At 48.8% G+C, this 23158-nt stretch overlaps 1 protein-coding gene across 1 annotated transcript; it reads left to right on the top strand.

Annotated features, from left to right (window-relative positions):
* The first annotated feature begins 5339 nt into the window (after positions 1–5339).
* On the top strand, positions 5340–22042 carry CLU (clusterin). The gene is made up of 9 exons (XM_055295797.2): positions 5340–5440; positions 9469–9594; positions 10983–11131; positions 13533–13703; positions 14724–15135; positions 15661–15765; positions 20037–20266; positions 21390–21565; positions 21786–22042. Exons 2-9 carry the CDS (start codon positions 9498–9500, stop codon positions 21793–21795), a joined length of 1350 nt encoding a protein of 449 aa, XP_055151772.2. The 5' UTR covers positions 5340–5440; positions 9469–9497; the 3' UTR covers positions 21796–22042.
* Positions 22043–23158: the final 1116 nt, after the last annotated feature.

The following is a 23158-nucleotide window of genomic DNA, read 5'->3' as shown; positions in this document are numbered from 1 at the left end:
AGGCTAAGGCACAAGAGTTGCTTGAACCCAGGAGGAGGAGGTTGCAGTGAGCCAAGATCACGCCACTGCGCTCCAGGCTGGGCGACAGGGTGAGCTCCAATATTAAAAAACAAAACAAAACCAAAAAAAAAAGAAGTTATAAGGAGGCAGACTTTAGCTCCGTGTAAACAAAACCCTGCTAAGATTCCTTTGCACCCCTTTACATTTTCTATAAAATGAGAACAATATCAGATGCTCTAATAATGACAGAGATGCAGTGAGGAGCAGATGGGGTAAATTCAGAAGAAGTGGTCCTTGACTTTAGGTGCTCATTAAAATGATTTGGAGAGTTTTAAAATCCTGATGCTCTGGCTGCACCCACAATTAATTCATTCATAACCTCTGGAGGTGGGACTCAGGCACTGATAATTTTTAAAGCTCCCAGGCGATTCCATTGTATAGCCATTGTGTAGTTCCACTGAGAACCATTGATCTAAAATAATTATTAATTGCCATCTGGGTAGTTGTGGAAAAAGTAGGTTTGACTTAAGGCAGATCTGGCACCATTTTTTGAAGGGCTCATTCACCTAAGAATTGGAGCTAAAGGTCACAGTAAAGCAACTCTGGAGTGAAATATAGACCACACAGCCACTCAACAGCATGAGGGACAGTGAAGGTGGCATAAGCAACATTTGTTTACTTGTAGGCACATGCTAAGCAATTCAGGATTGGCTAGCCTCAGACCTTTCCCCAAGAAGATCCTGAATGGGAAGATGAGACACACCCACTGATGGAGTGAATGTTTCTGGACTTTATGGAGGTCCAGAGAAAATCACTCAGAATACCTCTGTATCATCTATGGGCTGATTTCACTGGATATGATTTTATTAGCCACCATTTTATCATGGGCCTGTAATTGATTAAATAAATGTATATACCCATTAAATAATTACAGCTTGGAAAGTAATTCTTTTTTACTAAGAATCATTTGTGATCTTTTTACTAAGATCGTTTGTGTAATGATCAAATTAGGGTAATTAGCAAATCCATCTTTTTTGTTTGTTTGTTTTTGAGACGGAGTCTCGCTCTGTTGCCAGGCTGGAGTGCAGTGGCGCAATCTCAGCTCGCTGCAACTTCCAGCTTCCGGGTTCAAGTGATTCTCCTGCCTCAGCCTCCCGAGTAGCTGGGACTACAGGCGCATGCCACCATGCCCAGCTAATTTTTGTATTTTTAGTAGAGAAGGGGTTTCACCGTGTTGGCCATGATGGTCTCTTGACCTCGTGATTCCCCCACGTCGGCCTCCTAAAGTGTTGGGATTATAGGAATGAGCCACTGCACCCAGCCTTTTACTAAGTTTAAAAAAAATTAAAATTGACACAAGAACGGTACATATTTGTGGGGTACAATGTGATGTTTTGATATGTGTACACATTGTGTAATGATCAAATTAGGGTAATTAGCAAATCCATCTCAAACATTTCTTTGTGATGAGAACATTGTAAGTTCTCTCTTCTACCTATGTTGAAATATACAATACATCATTCAAAAAATAACAGGTGCTGGTGAGGTTGTGGATAAAAGGGAAGGCTTATATACACTGTTGGTGGGAGTGTAAATTAGTTCAACCATTTTGGAAAGCAGTGTGGTGATTCCTCAAAGAGCTAAAAACAGAATTAACATTTGACCCAGCAATCTCATTACTGGGTATATATAGGAATATAAATTGTTCTGCCATAATGACACATGCACTCATATGTTCATTGTAGCACTATTCTCAATAGCAGAGGCATGGAATCAACCTAAATGCCCATCAATGGCAGATTGGATAAGGAAAATGTGGTACATAACCACCATGGAATACTATGCAGCCATAAAAAATAATGAGATCATGTCTTTTGCAGGAACATGGATGGAGCTGGAGGCCATTATTCTAAGTGAAGTAACACAGGAACAGAAAACAAAATTCTGCATGTTTTCACTTATAAGTGGGAGCTGAATGATGAGAACACATGGACACATAGAGGGGAGTAATAGACACTGGGACCTAAAATAAAAGTTAAATAAAAAGAAATACACAATACATTATTGTTAATCATACTCAACTCTACTATGCAATAGAATACCAGAACTTATCCCTCCCATCTGACTTTAACTGGATACTGGTTGACCAATCTCTCACTATCCTCCCTCCCCGCTCCCCTTGGAGAGTGATTCTCTTATTTTTTTTTCATTTTTATTTTTGAGAGACAGGGTCTCACTTTATTGCCCAGGCTGGAGTGCAGTGGTGCAATCATAGCTCAATGCAGCCTTGACCTCCTGGGCTCAAACGATCCCCCATCTCAGCTTCCTGAGTAGCTGAGATTGCCGGCGTGCACCACTGTGCTTGGCTAATTTTTTATTTTTTTGTAGAAACGGGGTCTCGCTATGTTGCCCTGGCTGGTCTTGAGCTCCTGGGCTTAAGCAATCCTCCCACCTCAGCCTCCCAAAGTGCTGGGATTACAGGCGTGAGTCACCACGCCCATCTGAGAGTGATTCTTAATTACAGGCCGCAGGATACTGCTCTTGCCCATTCCTAGTTTGTTCCAGCTATATCAAACTGCTGGCTAGCTGTCCTGCTGTTGGTGCTGAAACAGACAAAGGCTGGTTGGGGATGTGTAATAAGGACACTGCGTAGGGAAGCAGCCCCAGAGACATTCAGGCAGCCAGAGATGGTGCACAAAGCATAGATAAACAGATAAATGCAAGGGTCTTTACTCATCCCTCCCTGGCCCTCCCCATGGCCCTGACTCTCCAAGAAAATAAATCAAGCTAATGCCCCAGCCCCAGCTGTGTAAGTGCATGATGGGAGACAGGATCAAACAGCAGCACCTGCCAAGAAGATGATGCATTCTGTATGAATCAGCCCAGTGACTCAGCATCTGATAAAGCTTATTTGGAGTGTTTAGGGCAAGGGAAGGGGTGGTCCTGTTCTGCTTTGTGTGCTCAGGCCCCCTGGCATTGGTTGACCCAAGGCTCCCCACTGGCATTGGCTGGTCGGGGGCTGGGCCAAGAGTTTCAAGAGAGATGAGGTCCAGAATGTCAAAGGGCTGAGGAAAAGTCTGCAAATCATGGCAAGGCAAGGAGCTTCAAGCCTGGAGGTCACTGGGAAAAGCAGACTACGTTGCCTTCAAATATCAGAAGGGGCACTATGGGAGAGACAGGCTGGATTTTCTCTGTGTGGCTCCAGAGGGCAGAACTGGGCTCCGGATTGGCCCATACACAAGCTAGACTGTGACTCAACCAAAGAAGGCCCTAACTTTATCAACAGCTTTACTAGATAAATGGTTGCATGGAAGGTAGTGAGCTCCCTGTTATTGGTGGCATTCAAATATGGGCAGGATGACCACCCGGTGCAGATGCTGGGGATGGGGTAGGAATCAAGCAGTGTGCAAGTCCTGAACCAATCAACCTCTATGATCTACTTAGAATATTAAACATCTGGTGGTGCATTTATGGCGCTTTCAAAATTCACACTTTTTTTTCCTCAAAGTTTGATCTTCTGAACCTTGTTTGCTTAGTAGTGGGAATAATCAAGTAATTATTCCCAAGGGATCACAGTCATGACTGTGAATCTGTGAATCATGCTATTTTCTCCCAAATCCTTTCTTCCTCTCCTCCCTTCCCCCAATTCAGCTGGCTAAGGCAGATCTCACTGACTGACCTCCAAAGTCTAATTTTTAAAAATATAACTAGATTTATGCCTTCTGTTCTGGATGCTGAGGGAGCTACGGAACAGAAAAGTTACAAGGAGTGAGCTCAAAGAACAATTCTTCTAACCTCAGGCATTGATAAGGAGGAGGCACTGTCCACAGAAAATGTAGCTGTTACTGATAATGAGACTTTTTTGTTTTTTTTAAGAAAAATAAGGTGAAGCCCCTTCTGGGGCATTTTTTTCTTCTTCTGGGTTAATGACCTTCTGTTACTTGGCTTGGCTCTAGGTTAGGTTGCAGGGAGCCATGGAGATGATCCATTCCCAATTCCTCATTGTCCAGATGGAAGAAACTGAGGCCCAAGGGCAAAGTGATTGGTCCAAGATCACCCAGTGTCTAGGGGCACACCTAGGACTGTAATTAGACTTTCATGGACCTGGCCTGGGTTCTCCCACTTCCTCATGGGCCTCGAAGATTCCCCCAGGCTGCCTCCTGAAAAGGACTGGGGTCCTAGTGGCCCCTGGACATTGGGCAAGCAACGGCCTGGGCCTCCATGTTGTGCCTCCGTAGTCCTGATCCTGAACTGGAAAACTCAGCCCCTGACCAGCTCTCCTTTAAGCCCCTTTGTTTCACATGGTTTTCTAAGTCCGCTACCCACAGTAGGGCTGCCTGTACCCGCCCTGTCCACCCATCGCCCCAAATGTCAGCCCCTTGACTTCTCTCCTGGGGCTCAAACATCCCTGGCTCCAAAATGGGCAGCTCAGTTTCTTCCCAAAGAAGTAGCTGCATCTCCGGGGTTCCTGGATTTCCCCCTCCTTGCCAGGGGGTGGGGTGGCTGCTACAGGAGATTCTCCCTGCTCTCAGCAGAAGGAACTCCAGCAGTTGGAGAACAGCAAACCCCTCTGGACACAGATCTGATTTCCTAACTGGGAAGGCTCAGTGCAAAATAAAAATTCAGGGCCACTGGTTCAAAAACTATGAAGAATTTCAAGACTGTCACAGTAGCCCATTAAACCAAACGTGGATCTGCAAGGGTCCCACATCCATGAAGCCCACCCTGCTTGGCTGAGTTCCAAGAGGATGGGGACAAAGATTGCTTAAGCTCCGTGGATCAAGGAGCCCGGAGCGGCCTTCTGGCTCTCCACGTATCTTCTCTGATCAGTCCTAAACACAATTCTGTTTCCTCCAGGCCTGGCGGGTCAGTCCAGGGACCCCATCAGTGTGGTGTTTCCAGGAGTAGGCGTTTCAATACTTCCTGTGCTCTCTTCTCCAGCACAAGGCCCCTCTCCATCCCACCCTCGTTATGTCTGACTCTTTAGTATTTAAATGGGCCAAGAGAAGTGGCGCCTGTGTAATGTGAAGGTTAAGGTCAATAGGGCCAAGGAACTGTGAGATCGTCTTTTGGACTGGGACAGACAGCCGGGCTAAGCGCGTGAGAGGGGCTCCCAGCTGGGCACGCGAGTTCAGGCTCTTCCCTACTGGGAGCGCCGAGCGGGCGCACCTCAGGGTCTCTCCTGGAGCCAGCACAGCTATTCGTGGTGATGATGCGCCCCCCGGCGCCCCCAGCCCGGTGCTGCACCGGCCCCCACCTCCCTGCTTCCAGAAAGCTCCCCTTGCTTTCCGCGGCATTCTTTGGGCGTGAGTCATGCAAGTTTGCAGCCAGCCCCAAAGGGGGTGTGTGCGCGAGCGGAGCTCTATAAATACGGCGCCTCCCCGTGCTCACAACGCGGCGTCGCCAGGAGGAGCGCGCGGGCACCGGGTGCCGCTGACCGGTGAGATGTCCCCGTCTTCCCTAACCTTGAGCAGAGCCACACCAGGATGGATGGGCGGGCAGGGGATGGCAGCCAGGCAGAGAGGGATGACACAGCTCGCAGTCACAACCCCTGCGCTTTCGAAGGAGCCCAGGAAGCCAGGGAGGGGAGGTGGCCGGAGCCCCATCACCAGGCAGCTGAGCCAGGGGCCCTGGCGCAACCGCCGCCTGAGCGCACGAGCTCCAACCACAATTCTGTTGGGGGAGGTAAATAGAGCAGATATAATGATCATCCTTTCGCAAAGATGGGGAAACTGAGACCTGGAGACCTGCCGCGTTGCGGGAGACCCAGGCTAGCAGGTGACGGAGCTGGCCTGCACGGAGCTCCTTCCTGCAGCACATCCTCTGCGAAGACGCGGATCTCTCAGTTGTGGCTGTCGGCTTGCATGCACGAGTCATCCAGTTTTCTTCTAAATTCTCTAGCTCTCTGGACACTGTGCCTGTAAGTATGAGGCTGCGGATTTCAGTATATGCTGCAACCACCGAAATCCGACTTTTTCTGCCTCCTAATGCATCTGAGGTGCATCAGAGAAAAGTCACACAAAATCCACCAGGCCTCAGACCTCTGATTCCACGGTCTCATTTTACAGATGATAATCTGAGGCCTGGAGAGGTTTAGGACTGGTGCCAACACTAAACAGCAAATAAGTATCAGAATTGGGATTAGAGCCAAAGCCTCTTGACCTTCCAGAATTTCTGGACCTAGTTAAAAAAATATATATATATATGATTTTTATTTTTTTTTTAAGGGAGAGGTTAGGAATTTAAAGGAAAGTACAGATACTATATAAAAAAAAGATGCCTATGAGAATGTTCAGTTATAATAATAGTGGGGCATTGGGCACAACTGAAATGGACAATCTTGTGAGAATGGTAAAATAAACTTGGGTCTATGAGAAAGTGGAGTATTACATAGCCGCAAAAGTATGCTTTTAAAGAATATTTGAAGATGGTGAATGTGAAGGATCTTGTATAAACTGCACGGAAGACAGAAGGAAATATACCACGGTGCTAACATTTGTCTCTGGGTGGTATGAATTACCGGTGATTATTTTTCTTATTTTCCTTTTGGTTTAGTTTTCTCCATTTGAAGAAGCAGATAGAAGCCGGGGCTTTGGGATTGAAACCCTCACCATCTGTGTGCCCTCTTCACTGTCTTCCCATCCTCCCCACGGCTCCCTGTTCACGGTCATTGATTTTCTTTCTTTCTTTTCTCTCTTTTTTTTTTCTGAGACCAAGTCTCACTCTGTTGCCCAGGCTGGAGTGCAGTAGCGCCATCTCGGCTCACTGCAACCTCCGCCATCTGGGTTCAAGCAGTTCTCATGCCTCAGCCTCCGAGTAGCTGGGACTACAGGTGCATGCTGCTACATCCGGCTAATTTTTGTATTTTTCGTAGAGACAAGGTTTCACCACCTTGGCCAAGCTGGTCTCGAACTCCTGACCTCAAATAATCCGCCTGCCTTGGCCTCCCAAAGTGCTGGGATGACAGGCGTGAATCACTGCGCCCTGCCAGGTTATTGATTTTCTTAAGCCTCCAGCCCTGCCCTGCTTGGAAATGTTTTGGGAAGCTGCTCAGTTCAAAGCTCCCAGGAGGGTGTGCCTGGAGGGGAGCTGCTCTCAAAGTCAGCCTGCTCCCCTCGCATCTCCTCCTTCTCTTCCCCTGAGCAGCCCCTTTGTCCACAGAATCGGCCTTTTCTGATAGAAGGAGCAAGGCCAGGTGGTTTAAGCCTTCTTAGGGGGAATGAGGCTGCGTGGTAGTGCTGGGGACTTGAGGGCCTTGGCCTTGGCATGGCCCTTCCACCCAGGGCAGCTGGCAGCCAGGCTCCTAGGAAGCAGAGGAGATGATGGGGGAGGTGAGTCCGAGCAAAGAAAAGGAGGTCGGCTGTGCGGTCACGGTTCTAGAACATTCCTCGGATCAGCAGCATCCATATCACCTGCAGACTGGCTGGAAAAGCAGTCTCAGAACCAACATTATAACCAGCCCTGCAGTGATTCATAAGTAGTTTAAAAAGTGGTCAATCATTTCAGCAAAGCAGAGCCACACAGTCCAGGGGACCACAGGTGGCCTCTGTGTGCTTGTGTCGGTTCTCCTGCCCCTCTCCAGACATGTTGATTAGACCCTGCCAATGCCCAGCCTCAGACCTCAGTCTAATTTGGAAGTAGTCAGAATTTACTATGATTACATAAGACCCTCGTGTTTACAGAACACATTCCCCTCTCTGAGGTCTGGATTAGATCCATTTTACAGATGAAGAAACTGAGGCTCAGATATTTAAGTGACTTGGAATCAAGGAAAGAACACTGGACTAGGGGTCGGGAGGGCTAGGCTCTCATCCCAGGGTTACCATGAGCATGCTGTGGGCCGTAGGGAGTCCCATGCCCTCTCTGGGCTTCAGCCTCACTGCTAGGGTGGAGGGGTTGGGTGAGAGAACCACCTCTTTCCCAGCTCTGAGCCGGATGGCTCACCAGGGACCCCAGGCTCCCGGGAGCAGACTCTATGCCCGCTGCTGAGTCTGGAATTCCTTTTCTGTATCTTGCCTTTGGCTGCCCCATTCTTCATGGCCCAACACACTGTCTTCTGGTTAGAACCTAGTTCTGAATGGGTTTTTCCAGAAGTTGCTGCTTTCAGGGGCCCCTGGCAGAGAGGTGTTTCTGGCTGGCTTTGTCTCTCTGGCATGACAAAGGCTCTGTTCCTGCTGGAGGCATTTCAGGGCTCAGTGGTCAGCTGGGGCAGAGCCCATGAGACCACAGCCTTCCTGGTGAGCCCAGTGTCTGCCACCCACCCCATCTCTGGGGAAGGTACTGACCCCATCTCTTCTCCCACGTTGCTCCCTGGCTCTGTGCGCCTGATTACTTCTCATGAGAGGCACTCCTTGTTAATGTGCTACTGAGTGTCCAGATGGGCCTGCTGGGCTGAGCGGGCTTTGGATGTGAACCATTTCAGGAAGGGGAACCCCACCTTCCTGTTGGTTCTGTGATGGGAAATGGGTGAGCTCAGATAAGCAGTTCTTGGGAGGGGGATGGTGGGGGTGGGGTGCAGGGGGAGGGGTTTCTGTTTTATGCAACAGCCTCAGCTTCTGGGAAAGGGTCCATTGTGTAAGACCGGGGCTGTGGCCTGCGCCCCCTGGCTCAGGGCAGCCAGCCCAGTGGTGGCAGGAACACTGGCAGGGCAGCCTGCTGTGGGCTTAGAGGGGAGGGGCCGTGTGGAGGGCCTTGCAGAGCAAAAGGACTCATCCTTCCAAAGGGACTTTCTCTGGGAAGACTGCTCCTGGGGCCACTGCGAACCCTCTACTCTCCGAAGGGAATTGTCCTTCCTGGCTTCCACTACTTCCATCCCTGAATGCACAGGCAGCCCGGCTCAAGTCTCCCACTAGGGATGCAGATGGATTCGGTGTGAAGGGCTGGCTACTGTTGCCTCCGGCTCTTGGAAGTCAAGTTCAGGTGGTGCTGAGACTCCCTAGGGGCTGCAGCGCTGTGGTGGATGGGGAGCGTCTGCTGGGGTGAAGATTTAGATGCACATTGCAGAGGACATGGCTGGTCTCTGGGATGCAGTCCCTCTGTGGAGGTGGCATGGGGAGGGACAGATGCGTGACCCAAGGGGGGTATTTTCAGTGTCAGACATGATCGATACCACTCTGGACAAGGAGGCCAGGATGCAGAAAGCCTGTGTGCCTTGCTGATTGTGGGGGAGGATGTGGCTTGGACAAGAGCCTGGATCCTCCGATGCCAAGGTTCCTGTTTCTTCCACTCAACATTGCTGTCCTGCACTCCCTCCCTCCTTGCACCTCCTGCCTTCGCTTTAATTTGAGGTGTCCATGGCAAGTCTGGCCATTTCCCCCTATTTCCTCAGGAATCAAAGAGCAGCAGTGCCTGCTGTGGGGACAGCTAAGGGCAGCGAGGCCCTGGGGAGCTGCTGCAGGCCGTGGGTGGGTGGGATGCCAGCAGGCTGTCTAGCTGTTCCCATGACGGTCTCCTGTTCTCTGCAAACAAAGGCGTGCGAGGACTCCAGAATTGGAGGCATGATGAAGACTCTGCTGCTGTTTGTGGGGCTGCTGCTGACCTGGGAGAGTGAGCAGGTCCTGGGAGACCAGACGGTCTCAGACAATGAGCTCCAGGGTGAGTAGAACAAGCGTAATGTTCCTCTGGCCACAGGGTGATGAGGTCAGAGGGCAGGGTAGCTGACTCTGCTCAGTGCCTCTCTATCAGGCCCCAGTGTTACAGACCATTTTTGTCTTGTGCACTGGGTCTGGGTGCCTGGGTCTGGGCCCCCTCCGAGCCTCAGCTCCCAGGCCCCTGGTTCAGGCTCTGCCTGCATTAGACTGCCGGCATTTGCAGGCATTTCCCAAGCACTTTCGGCTGCTGCATTTCATTCAGCTGTTCCCTTCCCAGGCCCCTTAGCCCAGCTCCCAGGCCTCCTCCACGAAGCTGTGTCTGGACCACTGGAGCTCTTATCCCTCTCCCTTTTGGAGTGCCCAGAGCTTGTCCCTCCTGTGAGCTGACGGCTTCTGCAGGATCATTGTTAAAAACCCAGATCAGACATGGGTGTGAGTCTGTTTCACCTCTTCTCAGCTGGATGACTTTGGGCCACTATCTTGATCTCATGACACTCCCCCCAACCCCCATTTTATTGGGATATAATTGACAAATAAAAATTGTGTATATTTAAGGTATATGACGTGATGTTTTGAAATGCACATACATTGAAATGATGACCACTTTTTATGGTGGGATGGTGGGAAGACTTAAAATCTACTTTCTTAGCAAATTTCCAGTTATGATATGGTGTTATTAACTATAAGCACCACCTGTATGTTAGACCTCCAGAACGTACTCCTCCTACCTGATGGACACTTTGACCCTTTATCATATCACACTTCCCATGTCTCCCTCTGCGAAGCGGGCATGGTGGGGGGCTGGAGCATTATGTAAACTGCACATGAAGTGTTTGGCACAGTGCTTGGCATGGGATAAACACCAGTGAAGTAGCACTTAGATGACACAGTGTTTCGCTGCATTTGTCACTAGTGCTACGCATTAATCATTTACCCATCTTCTTATTCCTGTCGCCTGGCACTGCATTGGAACAAAGAAACATACATGTGTGGTTAAACTGAACTGTAGAAGGATTTGTGTCTAAAAGAACAATATTTTATATTTTGATGCTTCAAAGCTGACACTTCTGGGTTTTTTTTTTCCTTGCCAAGTTTCTTCTGCACCCAGCTTATTCTCCAGGGGCATGTGGCAGTGGTTGGGCATAGCTCTGGGTGTGCCGACTCCCATGGTCTGCATTTCTAAGCAGTAGGGTGTAGTCAGCAAGGAGCCTGTGATGGGAGCCTGTGCCAGGGCAAGGCTGGGGCCATGCTGCTGTCTGCTGGCAGGGGTGGGGGTCCCAGCCTTGACAGCCCCTGAACTGAACAGGCCTTTCTGGCCATTCCAGCTCATTTCAGGGTCCCGAGGCCACCTCTTCCTCTCGCCTCATGCTGCCTCTTGCACTTCTCTTGCAGAAATGTCCGATCAGGGAAGTAAGTATGTCAACAAGGAAATTCAAAATGCTGTCAACGGGGTGAGACAGATAAAGACTCTCATAGAAAAAACAAACGAAGAACGCAAGACACTGCTTAGCAACCTAGAGGAAGCCAAGAAGAAGAAAGAGGTCAGGAGGAGCCGCGACGGCCGCCCTGCCTTGACCATCCCACTGGAGTGGAGGGAGGGGGTCACTGCGCGGTGCCTTGCTGGGTTGTCATGGTGACCTGCAGTCCTCCCAGGCTGTGTCAGCTGATGCTGGGGCTGCAGTTAAGAAGTAGGGAAGGTTCATTTGCTTCTGAAAGCATCAGGGAGTGAGATCTTGGATCTGGTTTTGTTATGAGCCTGGCCCAGAGCCTAATGCCCAGATTCATTTCAATAGATGTTTCTAAGCCCTGATCACATGCTATTTCCAAGCAGGCTCTGGATGGGGTGGCGGCAGGGGCCCAGACGGGGGTGGCGTCCAACCTTCAGGAAGCTTATCTAGCAGGGTTGATATGGTTAGGGTTAAGGCAGGCACACTGCACCCCACATCTTCCTAGAGTTCTGGACTACTTCATAAAGAAACATCTTAAGCCCAGTAGTGGATATAGCAGGTCTAGCCTGTGCTTAATGATTCGACAAAACTAAAACACTATAATTCAATGAACAACTTATTTAAGAAATCAAGTCTCCTTAAGAGTATCCTACAAACCTCCTCTCACGGTCACCCTACTTCAGATGCTAAGATGTAGCTACCTGCCACCTTCATGATCCATCGTGCATGTTAAAAGCATTTCAAAGGCTCTGAGAAGTTCTGCAGTAAAGAAACCTGTGTAACTCCATGAAACCCAGAGTTTTCCAAACTGATCAGGGAATTCGTTTTTTTTTTTTTTTTTTTTTTTTTCCTGGCCGCTTTGCACATAGCTCCATAGAGCCACTTCAGGGAATGCTGGCCTGGATGTGGCGCTACTTTTTTTTCAAGCTTCATGCCCTTTCTTGGCCTTAGTATCAGTTCTCACCATTCTATGAGAATCCTCAAATAGCTCCTGAGGAAGGGACACGACTCATTCTCACATTTTTGTGGTTATCACTGGAGTTTGACATTCAACAATTTGGGTTTTATAATAAAGCACATCACATACATTTGGAGAAAAGAGCCTGCTACTTCTTAGTTGAGGCGTAGGTGAGCCAGAAGGAAAGGAAGTAGGTAGCATGGGTGGCACTTGTGTCTTGGCTCAGTGGGAGGTGGGTTGTCCTTGCCCAGCAGGGGACAGGGGATGATGGAGCAGGACAAAGACCTCACGTAACTCTGGGGTGTGGATAGGCTATTTTTTTTTTGAAGACTAACACAGTCATTCATAGAGACTTTAATATAGAAAAGTAGAAGAGGAAAAGTTTTTCCATAATCCTTTTGCCCAAGGACAAGTCACTGTTAACATTTGATCTATTTCTTCCTATTATTTTCTTCTGTGCTTTTTTGACAGTGGCTATATTTAAAATTATGAATTTTTAGCATAATATTCAAAATGGACTATAAACATCCTTTGTAATGATGTACCATCTACCCTTTATATGAACCACAGTTTGTTTAACCTGTCTCTTTTAAGCATCTGGGTTGGTTCTGATTTTTTTTTTTTTTTGCCATAAGCTAATACTGTGCCAAATATTTTTAAGCATCTTTTTCTTTGTCAAGGGATTCCTTTGAGACAGAGTCTTTGTTTTGTTTTGTTTTGTTTTTTGAGACAGAGTCTCGCTCTGTCACCCAGGCTGGAGTGCAGTGGTTTAATCTTGGTTCACTGCAACCTCCGCCTCCCAGGTTCAAGCGATTCTCCTGCCTCAGCATCCCAAGTAGCTGGGAGTGCAGGTGTGCACCACCACACCAGCTAAGTTTTGTATTTTTAGTAGAGATGGGGTTTCACCATGTTGGCCAGGCTGGTCTCGAACTCCTGACCTCAAGTAATATGCCTGCCTCGGCCTCCCAAAGTGCTGGGATTACAGGTGTCAGCTGCCGCACCTGGCCTAAGATAGATTCTTAGAGAATTATTGGGTCAAGTGGCAAGGGCCCATTAGAGAATTTTGACAGCTGGTGTGGCTTTGGTGTTGAAAGCCTGCCATTCCCTTTGCGTGCCAGGATGCACCGTTGCAATAGAAAGATAAGATTCAGGGAGTCTGCAGCCTGCTTTGGAAGATGAAATTTAAACACCAGAAGCAGAGAATAGGAAATGAGGCTTCAGTGAGAGGGTGGTCATTGAGTAGGTGATCAGAGAGAGGTGGTGTCCACGTGGGTTCCAGGAGTTGGGAAGCTTCTAGGAGTTAGGGAACAGTTGGATCTTGAAGGATGAGTGGATTCTTCAAGCCGGGTGGGAAGGGGATTCCAGGTAGGCGAATGAGGGGAAGCTTGAACTGGAGCAGGGGTGGGCACTTGCACGCTGGGTGGCCAGCCTGTAGGAAGGCCTGCCCTGGGGCAGAGGGCCTGGCATCCAGCACCTCCTTGAGTGCGTGAGCCTGTGGTCTCGGTGTGGCTCAGCTAGCCTTGTGTCTTCCTGTAGGATGCCCTAAATGAGACCAGGGAATCAGAGACAAAGCTGAAGGAGTTCCCAGGAGTGTGCAATGAGACCATGATGGCCCTCTGGGAAGAGTGTAAGCCCTGCCTGAAACAGACCTGCATGAAGTTCTACGCACGCGTCTGCAGAAGTGGCTCGGGCCTGGTTGGCCGCCAGGTGAAAAGGGGACACATGAGTGGCCAAGGCTCTGAGTGGGGAAGGAGGGGAGCCTAGTGAAATATGCTTCATTCCGCATACCAGATGCAATTGATTAGTATTGGCTGGCTGCACTGGGGCCCAGAGTGCCATGCTCCATTAGTAATATCTGGCATGAGTAGAGAGAGTGGAGTCATCAAAAGGATGTAGGCCAGGTATCTACCTTCTCTTAGAAAACTCATGCAGCAGGGCTTAGCTGGATGACATAACAAACTGCTTTGTGGGATGGCAGAGCCCTGTGTCCGCTTATGTGGAAGGATTTAAGAATTTTTTTTTTTTGAGACAGTGTCTCACTCTGTCACCTAGGCTGGAGTGCAGTGGTGTTATCATGTTTCACTACAGCTTCGACCTCCTGGGTTCAGGTGATCCTCCCACCTCAGCCTCCCAAGTAGCTGGGACTACAGGCATGTACCACCATACCCAGCTAATTTTTGGTTTTTTTTTTGTAGACATGGGGTTTGGCCACGTTGCCCAGGCTGGTCTCAAACTCCTAAGCTCAAGTAATCCTCCTACCTTGGCCTCCCAAATTGTTGGGATTATAGCTGTGTGCCACTATGCCCAGCCAATGTAAGATTGTGTAGTATATTAGTCTTGGTCCTCTCCTCTGCTGCAGGGCTTTTTTGATTGGGACTCAGTGAATTGCTCCAATACCTGAAGTCACATCAGTTGGCCCTTAACCGAGCAGGGGGTGGATATCATTGGTGGCCAAAGATGACAGTGGATGAACCTGAAATGTTGGGCCTTGTGACTCATGGCCTCCCAGGTGTCTCAAAACTGTCCCCCATGGAGGGAGATAAAAGGAAAGAGCATGGACCTGACAGATGGGGTGCTGGGGGCTGGTCTCAGCTGGGCTGTTGGTCACTTGCTGTGTGACTGTTACAGCCATGGGCAGGGCCTGGCCTGGCTCACCAGGGGGTGGGAGGCCAGGAGGCCGTGGCCTTGGTGAGCTTCTCCTAACTGTGCCCATGCTGGCTGTCCCAGCTCGAGGAGTTCCTGAACCAGAGCTCGCCCTTCTACTTCTGGATGAATGGTGACCGCATCGACTCCCTGCTGGAGAACGACCGGCAGCAGACGCACATGCTGGATGTCATGCAGGACCGCTTCAGCCGCATGTCCAGCATCATGGATGAGCTCTTCCAGGACAGGTTCTTCGCCCGGGAGCCCCAGGACACCTACCACTACCTGCCCTTCAGCCTGCCACACCGGAGGCCTCACTTCTTCTTTCCCAAGTCCCGCATCGTCCGCAGCTTGATGCCTTTCTCTCCGTACGAGCCCCTGAACTTCCACGCCATGTTCCAGCCCTTCCTTGAGATGATACACGAGGCTCAGCAGGCCATGGACATCCACTTCCACAGCCCGGCCTTCCAGCACCCACCCACAGAATTCATACGAGGTGAGAAGGGGTGGAAGCTCATGACCTTTTGAGCAACTTGTTAGATGCTGAGAACCATGCCGAGGGCTCAGCGGGTGTCATCTCGATTTTTCCCCAGCAATATCACAAGGGTGATATTATCCTTGTTTAAAGAGGAAAAAAACCGAGCTGGGCATGGTGGCTCATGCCTGTGATGCCAGCACTTTGAGAGGCCAAGGTGGGAGGACCATTTGAGGCCAGGAGTTTGAGACCAGCCTGGCCAAGATAGTGAGACGCTGTCTCTACAAAAATAAAAACTTAAAAAATTAGCCAGGTGTGGTGGTGCACAACTGTAGTCTCAGCTACTCAGGAAGGGGCAAGAGAGTCATCTGAGCCTGGAAGTTGAAGGCTGCAGTGAGCTATGATTGCACCACTGCACTCCAGCCTGGGCAACAGAGTGAGACTCTGCCTCTAAATTAAAAAATAAATAAAAATAACAATAGGAATCAGTGGGGTCCATCTCTGCATGGCTGGATGACTGACTCTTCTTCCCTTGTGTGTCTCCAGAAGGCAACGATGACCGGACTGTGTGCCGGGAGATCCGCCACAACTCCACGGGCTGCCTGCGGATGAAGGACCAGTGTGACAAGTGCCGGGAGATCTTGTCTGTGGGTGAGTCGGGGTCCAGACCACAAGCCGCCCCCTCCGATCCCTTGTGTCCTGGGGCCACCGGGGCCTCGCCGGTGCTGCCTTTACAGGGTCAGACAGACAAGTGTTTGGATTCCAGCTCCACAGCTTTTGAGCTGTGTCCTGGGGCAGGTCCTGAGCCTCATGCAGCTTGGGCTCCTCATCTTCGAATGAGATGATGATGCGAGGCTGTCCCTGAAGTCGGTGAGATGTTGTTAGAGATGTAAAAGTGCTCTCCACCCCGTCGGCCCCCTGTTGAAAAAAGTCATCCCCCGGGACTCCCTAGCGATTCTGTTCCCAAGTGCCAAGCGTAGTAGGCGTCTTCATTTTCCTCTGCGAATTATGAAATTGCAAACAGTATACGTTTTGTTTAACAAAACTGACCAGAGGCCAGGCACTGTTCTAAACACTCGACATACATTTCTTCATTTCCTCAGAATGACCCTCTGAGGAAACTCAGCCACAGAAAGGTTAATAACTTATCCAAGATTGACCCCGACATGGGTGAGTTGGGCTTCAATTCTAGGGCGCTGTGTTCTCTCCCGGGGCCCCTCGCAGCCTCTGGCCACAGAAGTCACAGGTCTCAGTACCTGGGCATCCAAGCAATAGTCCCTTTGGTTGGCTGGTTGGTCCCCTAGGCGAAGGGAATATTTCCCTTCAACTGTCCCCCTCCATTTCACCAGCTCTGGTTATGGGTTAACTTCTTTCCGTTTAGAGATAACAGCTGTGACAGTATTTGGAATAGTTCCTGGTACACAGCAGTTCATACACACAAAGAGTTAAGTGTTTCCCCTTGTAAACAGCTTATCGATCTGGTGGCTTTGCTCTTACTTAATGCTTAGTTTAAGTTTGCCACGGCAGGCCGCCAGGGTCTGGTTAAACATTCCTAGCCTCACTCCTGTAATTTTAGAAGCCACTGCAAAATAAACAGTTGTGCTTTAACAGGCTGAAGTATAAGTTGCTGTAGATGAGTGCACAACCAGGCCTTGGGGCTTTTTCTATAACAATATCATAGAGTGGCATCAATTACATGGTACCTCACCACAAGAAAGTCATGTTAGGGCCTGAAGAAAAGGTGTCCAGATGCCTGTGCCCAGATTGGACCTCTTATGCTGATTTTTACTCTGTTGCCCAGGCTGGGCTCAGGTCTGGCGCCAATCTTAACAGTCATTGATTACAGCTGAGAGTGCAGCCGGCGCCAGTCCTAACAGTCATTGATTATAGCTGGAGTACAGTGGCTCTATCTCGGCTCGCTGCAACCTCTGCCTCCCGGGTTCAAGTGATTCTCCTGCCTCAGCCTCCCAAGTAGCTGGGAGTGCGGGTGTGCACCACCACACCCAGCTAATTTTTGTATTTTTAGTAGAGACAGCGTTTCACTATGTTGGCCAGGCTGGTCTTGAACTTCTGACCTCAAGTAATCTGCCCGCCTCGGCCTCCCAAAGTTCTGGGATTACAGGTGTGAGCCACTGTGCCTGGCCTGAGATAGATTCTTAGAGAATTATTGGTAAGAATAATTCTCTAAGTTGAGCTAAATAGTCTACCCTGAAGAGGACTGCCTACTGTTATTTAAGGTGCTTGCAACCATATAAGCATGTACTGCCTGGGAACTCTAGACCAGGATTTCTCAATTTCGGCGCTGTTGATTTTTTTTTTTTTTTTTTTTTTTGAGACAGGGTCTCTCTCTATCACCCAGCCTGGAGTGCAGTGGCACCATTACAGCTCACTGCAGCCTAGACCTCTTCGGCTGAAGTGATCCTCCTGCCTCAGCCTCCTGAGTAACAGACTAGAAGTGTGCTCCACCATGCTTGGCTAATTTTTTTATTTTTAGTAGAGATGGGGTCTTGCTATGTTGCCCAAGCTGGTCTCCAACTCCTGGGCTCAAGTGATCCTCCTACCTCAGCCTCCCAGAGTGCTGAGATTACAGGTGTGAGCAGTGCTGACATTTTGGACCAGGTCATTCTTTGTCGTGGGGGGCTGTCCTGAGTAGTTCAGGGTGTTTGGCAGCATTCCTGGCCTCCACCCACTAGAGGTCAGCAGCTCCCTTCCCTTCGTTGTGACAACCAGCTTCAGAACTTGCTAAATCTCCCTGGGTGACAGCGTCACCCCAGTTGAGAACCTCTATTCTAGACTAAGCCTCGGCTCTCAAGGATTTTTCTTATTTTATTATTACTTTTTAAAGACAGGGTCTCGCTCTATCACCTAGGCTGGAGTGCAGTGGCGCAATCTTTGCTCACTGCAACATCTGCTTCCTGGGTTCAAGCGATTCTCCTGCCCCAGCCTCCTGAGTAGCTGGGATTACAGGCGTGCACCACCACTCCTGGCTAATTTTTATATTTTTAGTAGAGACAGGGTTTCACCATACTGGCCAGGCTGGTCTCAAACTCTTGACCTCAAGTGACCAGCCTGCCTCAGCCTCCCAAAGTGCTGGGATTACAGGTGTGGGCCACCACACCTGGCTGATTTTTCTTATTTTTAAATTATTTTTTGGTAAGATAATGAAGATTATTTATTACATATTTATTTTCAACCTGGCATCTTGCTAGTAATTCTGTTTCTTTCCCCACCTAACATTTTGTTTTACTATAAATGATTGCAGTCATCATCCTAAAGCATATGCAAAATCTCCCTTCCCCTGACTCACATTTGATAGACCTGCCTCTGGATATTTTTGAAATAATGCAGGGGGAGAAAAACAGTAGATTTAAGAGCTAGTGGGCAGTTTTCCAGCTCTTAATGAATCTGACAACCTGCAGCCCAGGGCCAAGAGGAATGACTTCTCTTTTCCCTGCTCTCTTGATGAACTCAGTGACCAGCCATGGGCGGGCAGGTGGGTGGGCAAGGACCCCTGGCCACCAGGTGCCAGTGCATCAGCTGCATGAACTTTTGGCACCGGAACTGCCACTTCTGCAGACATGCTCAAAAGACAAGCTTGGACCGGGTGCATTGGCTCATGCCTGTAATCCCAGCACTTTGGGAGGCTGAGGTGGGCGGATCCCCTGAGGTCAGGAGTTTGAGACCAGCCTAGCCAATGTGGTGAAACCTCGTCTCTCCTAAAAATACAAAAAAATCACCCGGGGGTGGTGGGAGGCACCTGTAATCCCAGCTACTCTGGAGGCTGAGGCAGGAGAATTGCTTGAACCGGGAGGTGGAGGTTGCAGTGAGCTGAGCTCGTGCCATTGCACTCCAGCCTGGGAAACAAGAGAGAAACTCTGTCTCAAAAAAAAAAAAAAAAAAAAAAAAAAGACAAGCTTGGAGGATTGTCCAGAACCACAGCTCCAGGGTAGGAAGAGCCCAAGCTCTTAGGAGCTGAAGACCCTGGTTCAATCCTGGGCCCAGAGATCATTTATTCTGTGGCTTTAGGTAAGCTATTTATTCATACTTCTGTGGGCCTCAGTTTCATTATTGGTAAAATAGGAGTCCTAATCCTTAAGTCAGAACAGATCCAATTCTTAGAGAAAAAGGATATCCAGAGAGAACTTTCTGCAGTGTCTGGGACGCAGGCGGTGCCACACGAATGGCAGCTGTGAGTAATATTCCTCCTCTCTGGAAATGATTCCTGGGAGGGACTAGGGCAGTGAGAGCCACTGCAGGTCTGAGAACGTGGAGAACTTGAGATCAGTGCTTTTGGAAGTGTGGTCAACACAGTTTGTCATCAAAGAGATAAGGGTCTGGCACCCAAAGATAAATCAATGATGTTATGAAGCACACTGTTTAGGTCAGTTGACATATTTTTCCAGAGCAAGTCTTCTCAGGCTAGGCGTGGTGGCTCACACCGGTGATCCCAGCACTTTGGGCAGATCGGTTGAGCCCAGGAGTTCGAGACCAGCCTGGGCAACATACAGAAACCCTGTGTCCACAAAAATACAAAAATTAGCTGGGCATGGTAGCATGTGCCTATAGTCCCAGCTACTCAGGAGGCTGAGGTTGGAGGATAGCCTGAGCCTGGGAAGTCAAGGCTGCAGTGAGCCGAGATCTCACCACTGTATTCCAGCCTAGGCAACAGAGCAAAACTCTGTCTCAAAAAAACAAAAACAAAAAACCCAAAAGACTTTCTGGATAATGGAAGCAGTGTCTAGATTCACATTCCGAGGCAAAACCTTTATTTTGTCTTGGACAATTCCAGTTTGTGGCCCTTCCCTTGGGGAAGCACTGCTTTTGTTCCCGCTGCATGTGCTGACTTCCATTCATTCATGGCTCTATCCCTTTGTAGCCTTCCCTTCACACTTCTCCCTTGCGTTTCTTCCATCTCTGGGCAGACTGTTCGGCCAACAACCCCTCCCAGGCTCAGCTGCGGCGGGAGCTCGACGACTCCCTCCAGGTCGCTGAGAGGTTGACCAGGAAATACAACGAGCTGCTGAAGTCCTACCAGTGGAAGATGCTCAACACCTCCTCCTTGCTGGAGCAGCTGAACGAGCAGTTTAACTGGGTGTCCCGGCTGGCAAACCTCACGCAAGGCGAAGACCAGTACTATCTGCGGGTCACCATGGTGAGCTGTGTCCCGGCCACATGTTGTAGCTCAAGAGCCCGAGCTGTAATCGGGAGCAGGGGCACGTGTGCTTTTGACTGAGCATTTATCACACGGCAGAAAACAGAAAACTTTAGGTGCCCTTGTTGCCTTGAAGCCTCATCACCCACTCAGGGAAGATATAACCCTATTTTACAAAGGAGCAAAGTAAGAGAGGTTCCATAGCTTGGCTAAGGTGTGATAGCTCACAGGTGACTTGGATGGGTATTTGAACCTGACTGCCTGGCTGCCAAGCCTGTATTTTGTTGTTGCTGTTGTTGTTTTTGTTTTGGCACACAAATCTATGAATAAACCAGAAGCCTCTGTTCTTTTCTCAAAGCTACATGGCTGCCCTCTGGCGTGTAAAATGGCTTATGAATTAGTACATCATTCTCTGCCAGTGATAAAAACTTCTCTTTAGGCCAGACATAGTGGCTCATGCCTGTAATCCCAGCACTTTGGGAGGCAGAGGCAAGAGGATTGCTTGAGGCCAAGGCAACATAGCAAGATTCCCTCTCTACAAAAAATACAAAAATCAGCCAGGTGTGGTGGCACACACTTGTAGTCTCAGCTATTCAGGAGGCTGAGGTGGGAGGATTGCCTGAGCCCTGAGGTGGAGGCTGCAGTGAGCTGTGATCACGCCACTGCACTCCAGCCTGGGTGACAGAGTGAGACTCTGTCTCTTAAATATATATATATATAAAATAATAAAATAAAATAAAAAAATCAAATAAAACTTATTTCTAGTACTGGGAACCCTTCTTTTTCTTTTCTTTCTTCCCTCCGGGTCCCCTGGATTGCTTTTCTACCCTAGTCTGACCAATGGCTGCCTAAAGCAAGTGTTTGGAAACCACTTTTATTCTTTGGGGTGCTCCCTGGGCTGGTCATTTGCAGATGGCATTTGCCCCAACACATGAGTGTCTGTGAACCAGGTCACTTCTGTCCACTGAGCTGTACTGATGTCTAGATGTGTAAGAAGCATGGGATCAGCTCTCTAGGTTTTACTGGAGGATCAGGAGGACCTCAGAAGCCTGACCTGTGTTGCAGAACGCATGCATTTTGACCACAGTGTTTCAGCTCTTCTCTTTTCTTTTGTTCCTTTTAGGTGGCTTCCCACACTTCTGACTCGGACGTTCCTTCTGGTGTCACTGAGGTGGTCGTGAAGCTCTTTGACTCTGATCCCATCACTGTGACGGTCCCTGAAGAAGTCTCCAGGAAGAACCCTAAATTTATGGAGACCGTGGCGGAGAAAGCGCTGCAGGAATACCGCAAAAAGCACCTGTAAGCAGGCGGGCCTTTCCTGCGGGCCTGCAGGGCCCAGTGAGTCTCTGGGAGCCAAAAAAAAAAAACAAAAAAAACAAACAAAGCGCAGACTCTGTAGCCTGGTGGGAATGACTCCGCCTGGAGCCAGAGCCCAAGAACAAAGCCAGGAAGTTACGGGGAATTTTATTTTTCCTTTGGAGGATGTTTTACTTTGTTGGATAACTCTTTTTTATTTCAGGGAGGAGTGAGATGTGAATGTTGCTTTTGCACCTACGGGGGCATCTGAGTCCAGCTCCCCCCAAGATGAGCTGCAGCCCCCCAGAGAGAGCTTTGCACGTCACCAAGTAACCAGGCCCCAGCCTCCAGGCCCCCAACTCCGCCCAGCCTCTCCCCGCTCTGGATCCTGCACTCTTAACATTCGACTCTGCTGCTCATGGGAAGAACAGAATTGCTCCTGCATGCAATTAATTCAATAAAACTGTCTTGTGAGCTGAACGCTTGGAGGGTCCTCTTTTTATGTTGAGTTGCTGCTTCCCGGCATGCCTTCATTTTGCTATGGGGGAGGGCGGGGGGGGATGGAAAATAAGTAGAAACAAAAAAGCGGTGGCTAAGATGGTATAGGGACTGTCATATGGTGGGGAATAAAAGGGATATGATGACAAGCTTGATCCACTTCAAGAATTGCTTGCTTTCAGGAAGAGAGATGTGTTTCAACAAGCCAACTAAAATATATTGCTGAAAATTGAAGCTTTTCTGTTCTATTATAAAACTGTCGATGTATTCTGACCAAGGTGCGACAATCTCCTAAAGGAATACACTGAAAGTTAAGGAGAAGAAGCAGTAAGTGTAAGGTATACTTGGTATTATAACGCATAATTGATGTTTTCGTTATGAAAACATTTGGTGCCCAGAAGTCCAAATGACCAGTTTTATTTGTAAGAGCTATTGCTTTTGCAGCAGTTTTATTTGTAAGAGCTGTTGATTGCGAGTTGTAAGAGCTCAGCATCCCAGGGGCATCTTCTTGACTGTGGCATTTCCTGTCCACTGCCAGTTTATGTGATCTTCATATCTTTCCCTGGACCACAGGCGTTTCTCTGCTTTTAGTCTGAACCATAGCTGGGCTGCAGTACCCTATGCTGCCAGCAGGTGGCCATGACTACCCGTGGTACCAAGCTCAGTCTTAAAGCTGAGGCTTTTCGTTCATTAATATTCTCTGATCATAGAATTCTGGTCATTGGATGTACTGCAATGGAACAAAACTCATCTGGCTGCATCCCAGGTGTGTAGCAAAGTCCACATGTAAATTTATAGCTTAGAATATTCTTAAGTCACTGTCCCTTGTCTCTCTTTGAAGTTATAAACAACAAACTTAAAGCTTAGCTTATGTCCAAGGTAAGTATTTTAGTCTGGCTGTCAAGGAAATTCAGAGTAAAGTCAGTGTGACTGACTTAATGATATACATTAATTAGGATTATGGGGTCAGAGGTATTTGCTTAAGTGATCATAATAGTAAAGTATATGTCACATTAATTGTTGCATTAATGTCACACTGTTTCAAAAGTTACTTTTTCTTTTCCATTGTTATGTTGCCAGACTCTGGCACTCACTATA

Source organism: Symphalangus syndactylus, chromosome 10 (assembly GCF_028878055.3).
Source record: "Symphalangus syndactylus isolate Jambi chromosome 10, NHGRI_mSymSyn1-v2.1_pri, whole genome shotgun sequence".
Lineage (NCBI taxonomy): Eukaryota > Metazoa > Chordata > Mammalia > Primates > Hylobatidae > Symphalangus > Symphalangus syndactylus.
Note: the sequence above shows the minus strand (reverse complement) of the source record. Positions and strands in the feature narration are given on the sequence as shown.

What these genes read in the sequence shown, in the direction of transcription:
- CLU (XM_055295797.2), top strand. Translation starts at nt 9,498, where the DNA reads ATGATGAAGACTCTGCTGCTGTTTGTGGGGCTGCTGCTGACCTGGGAG. An exon ending in CCGGGAGATCTTGTCTGTGG is followed by an intron (nt 15,766 to 20,036) that starts GTGAGTCGGGGT and finishes ATCTCTGGGCAG; the next exon opens with ACTGTTCGGCCAACAACCCC. An exon ending in ACTATCTGCGGGTCACCATG is followed by an intron (nt 20,267 to 21,389) that starts GTGAGCTGTGTC and finishes TGTTCCTTTTAG; the next exon opens with GTGGCTTCCCACACTTCTGA.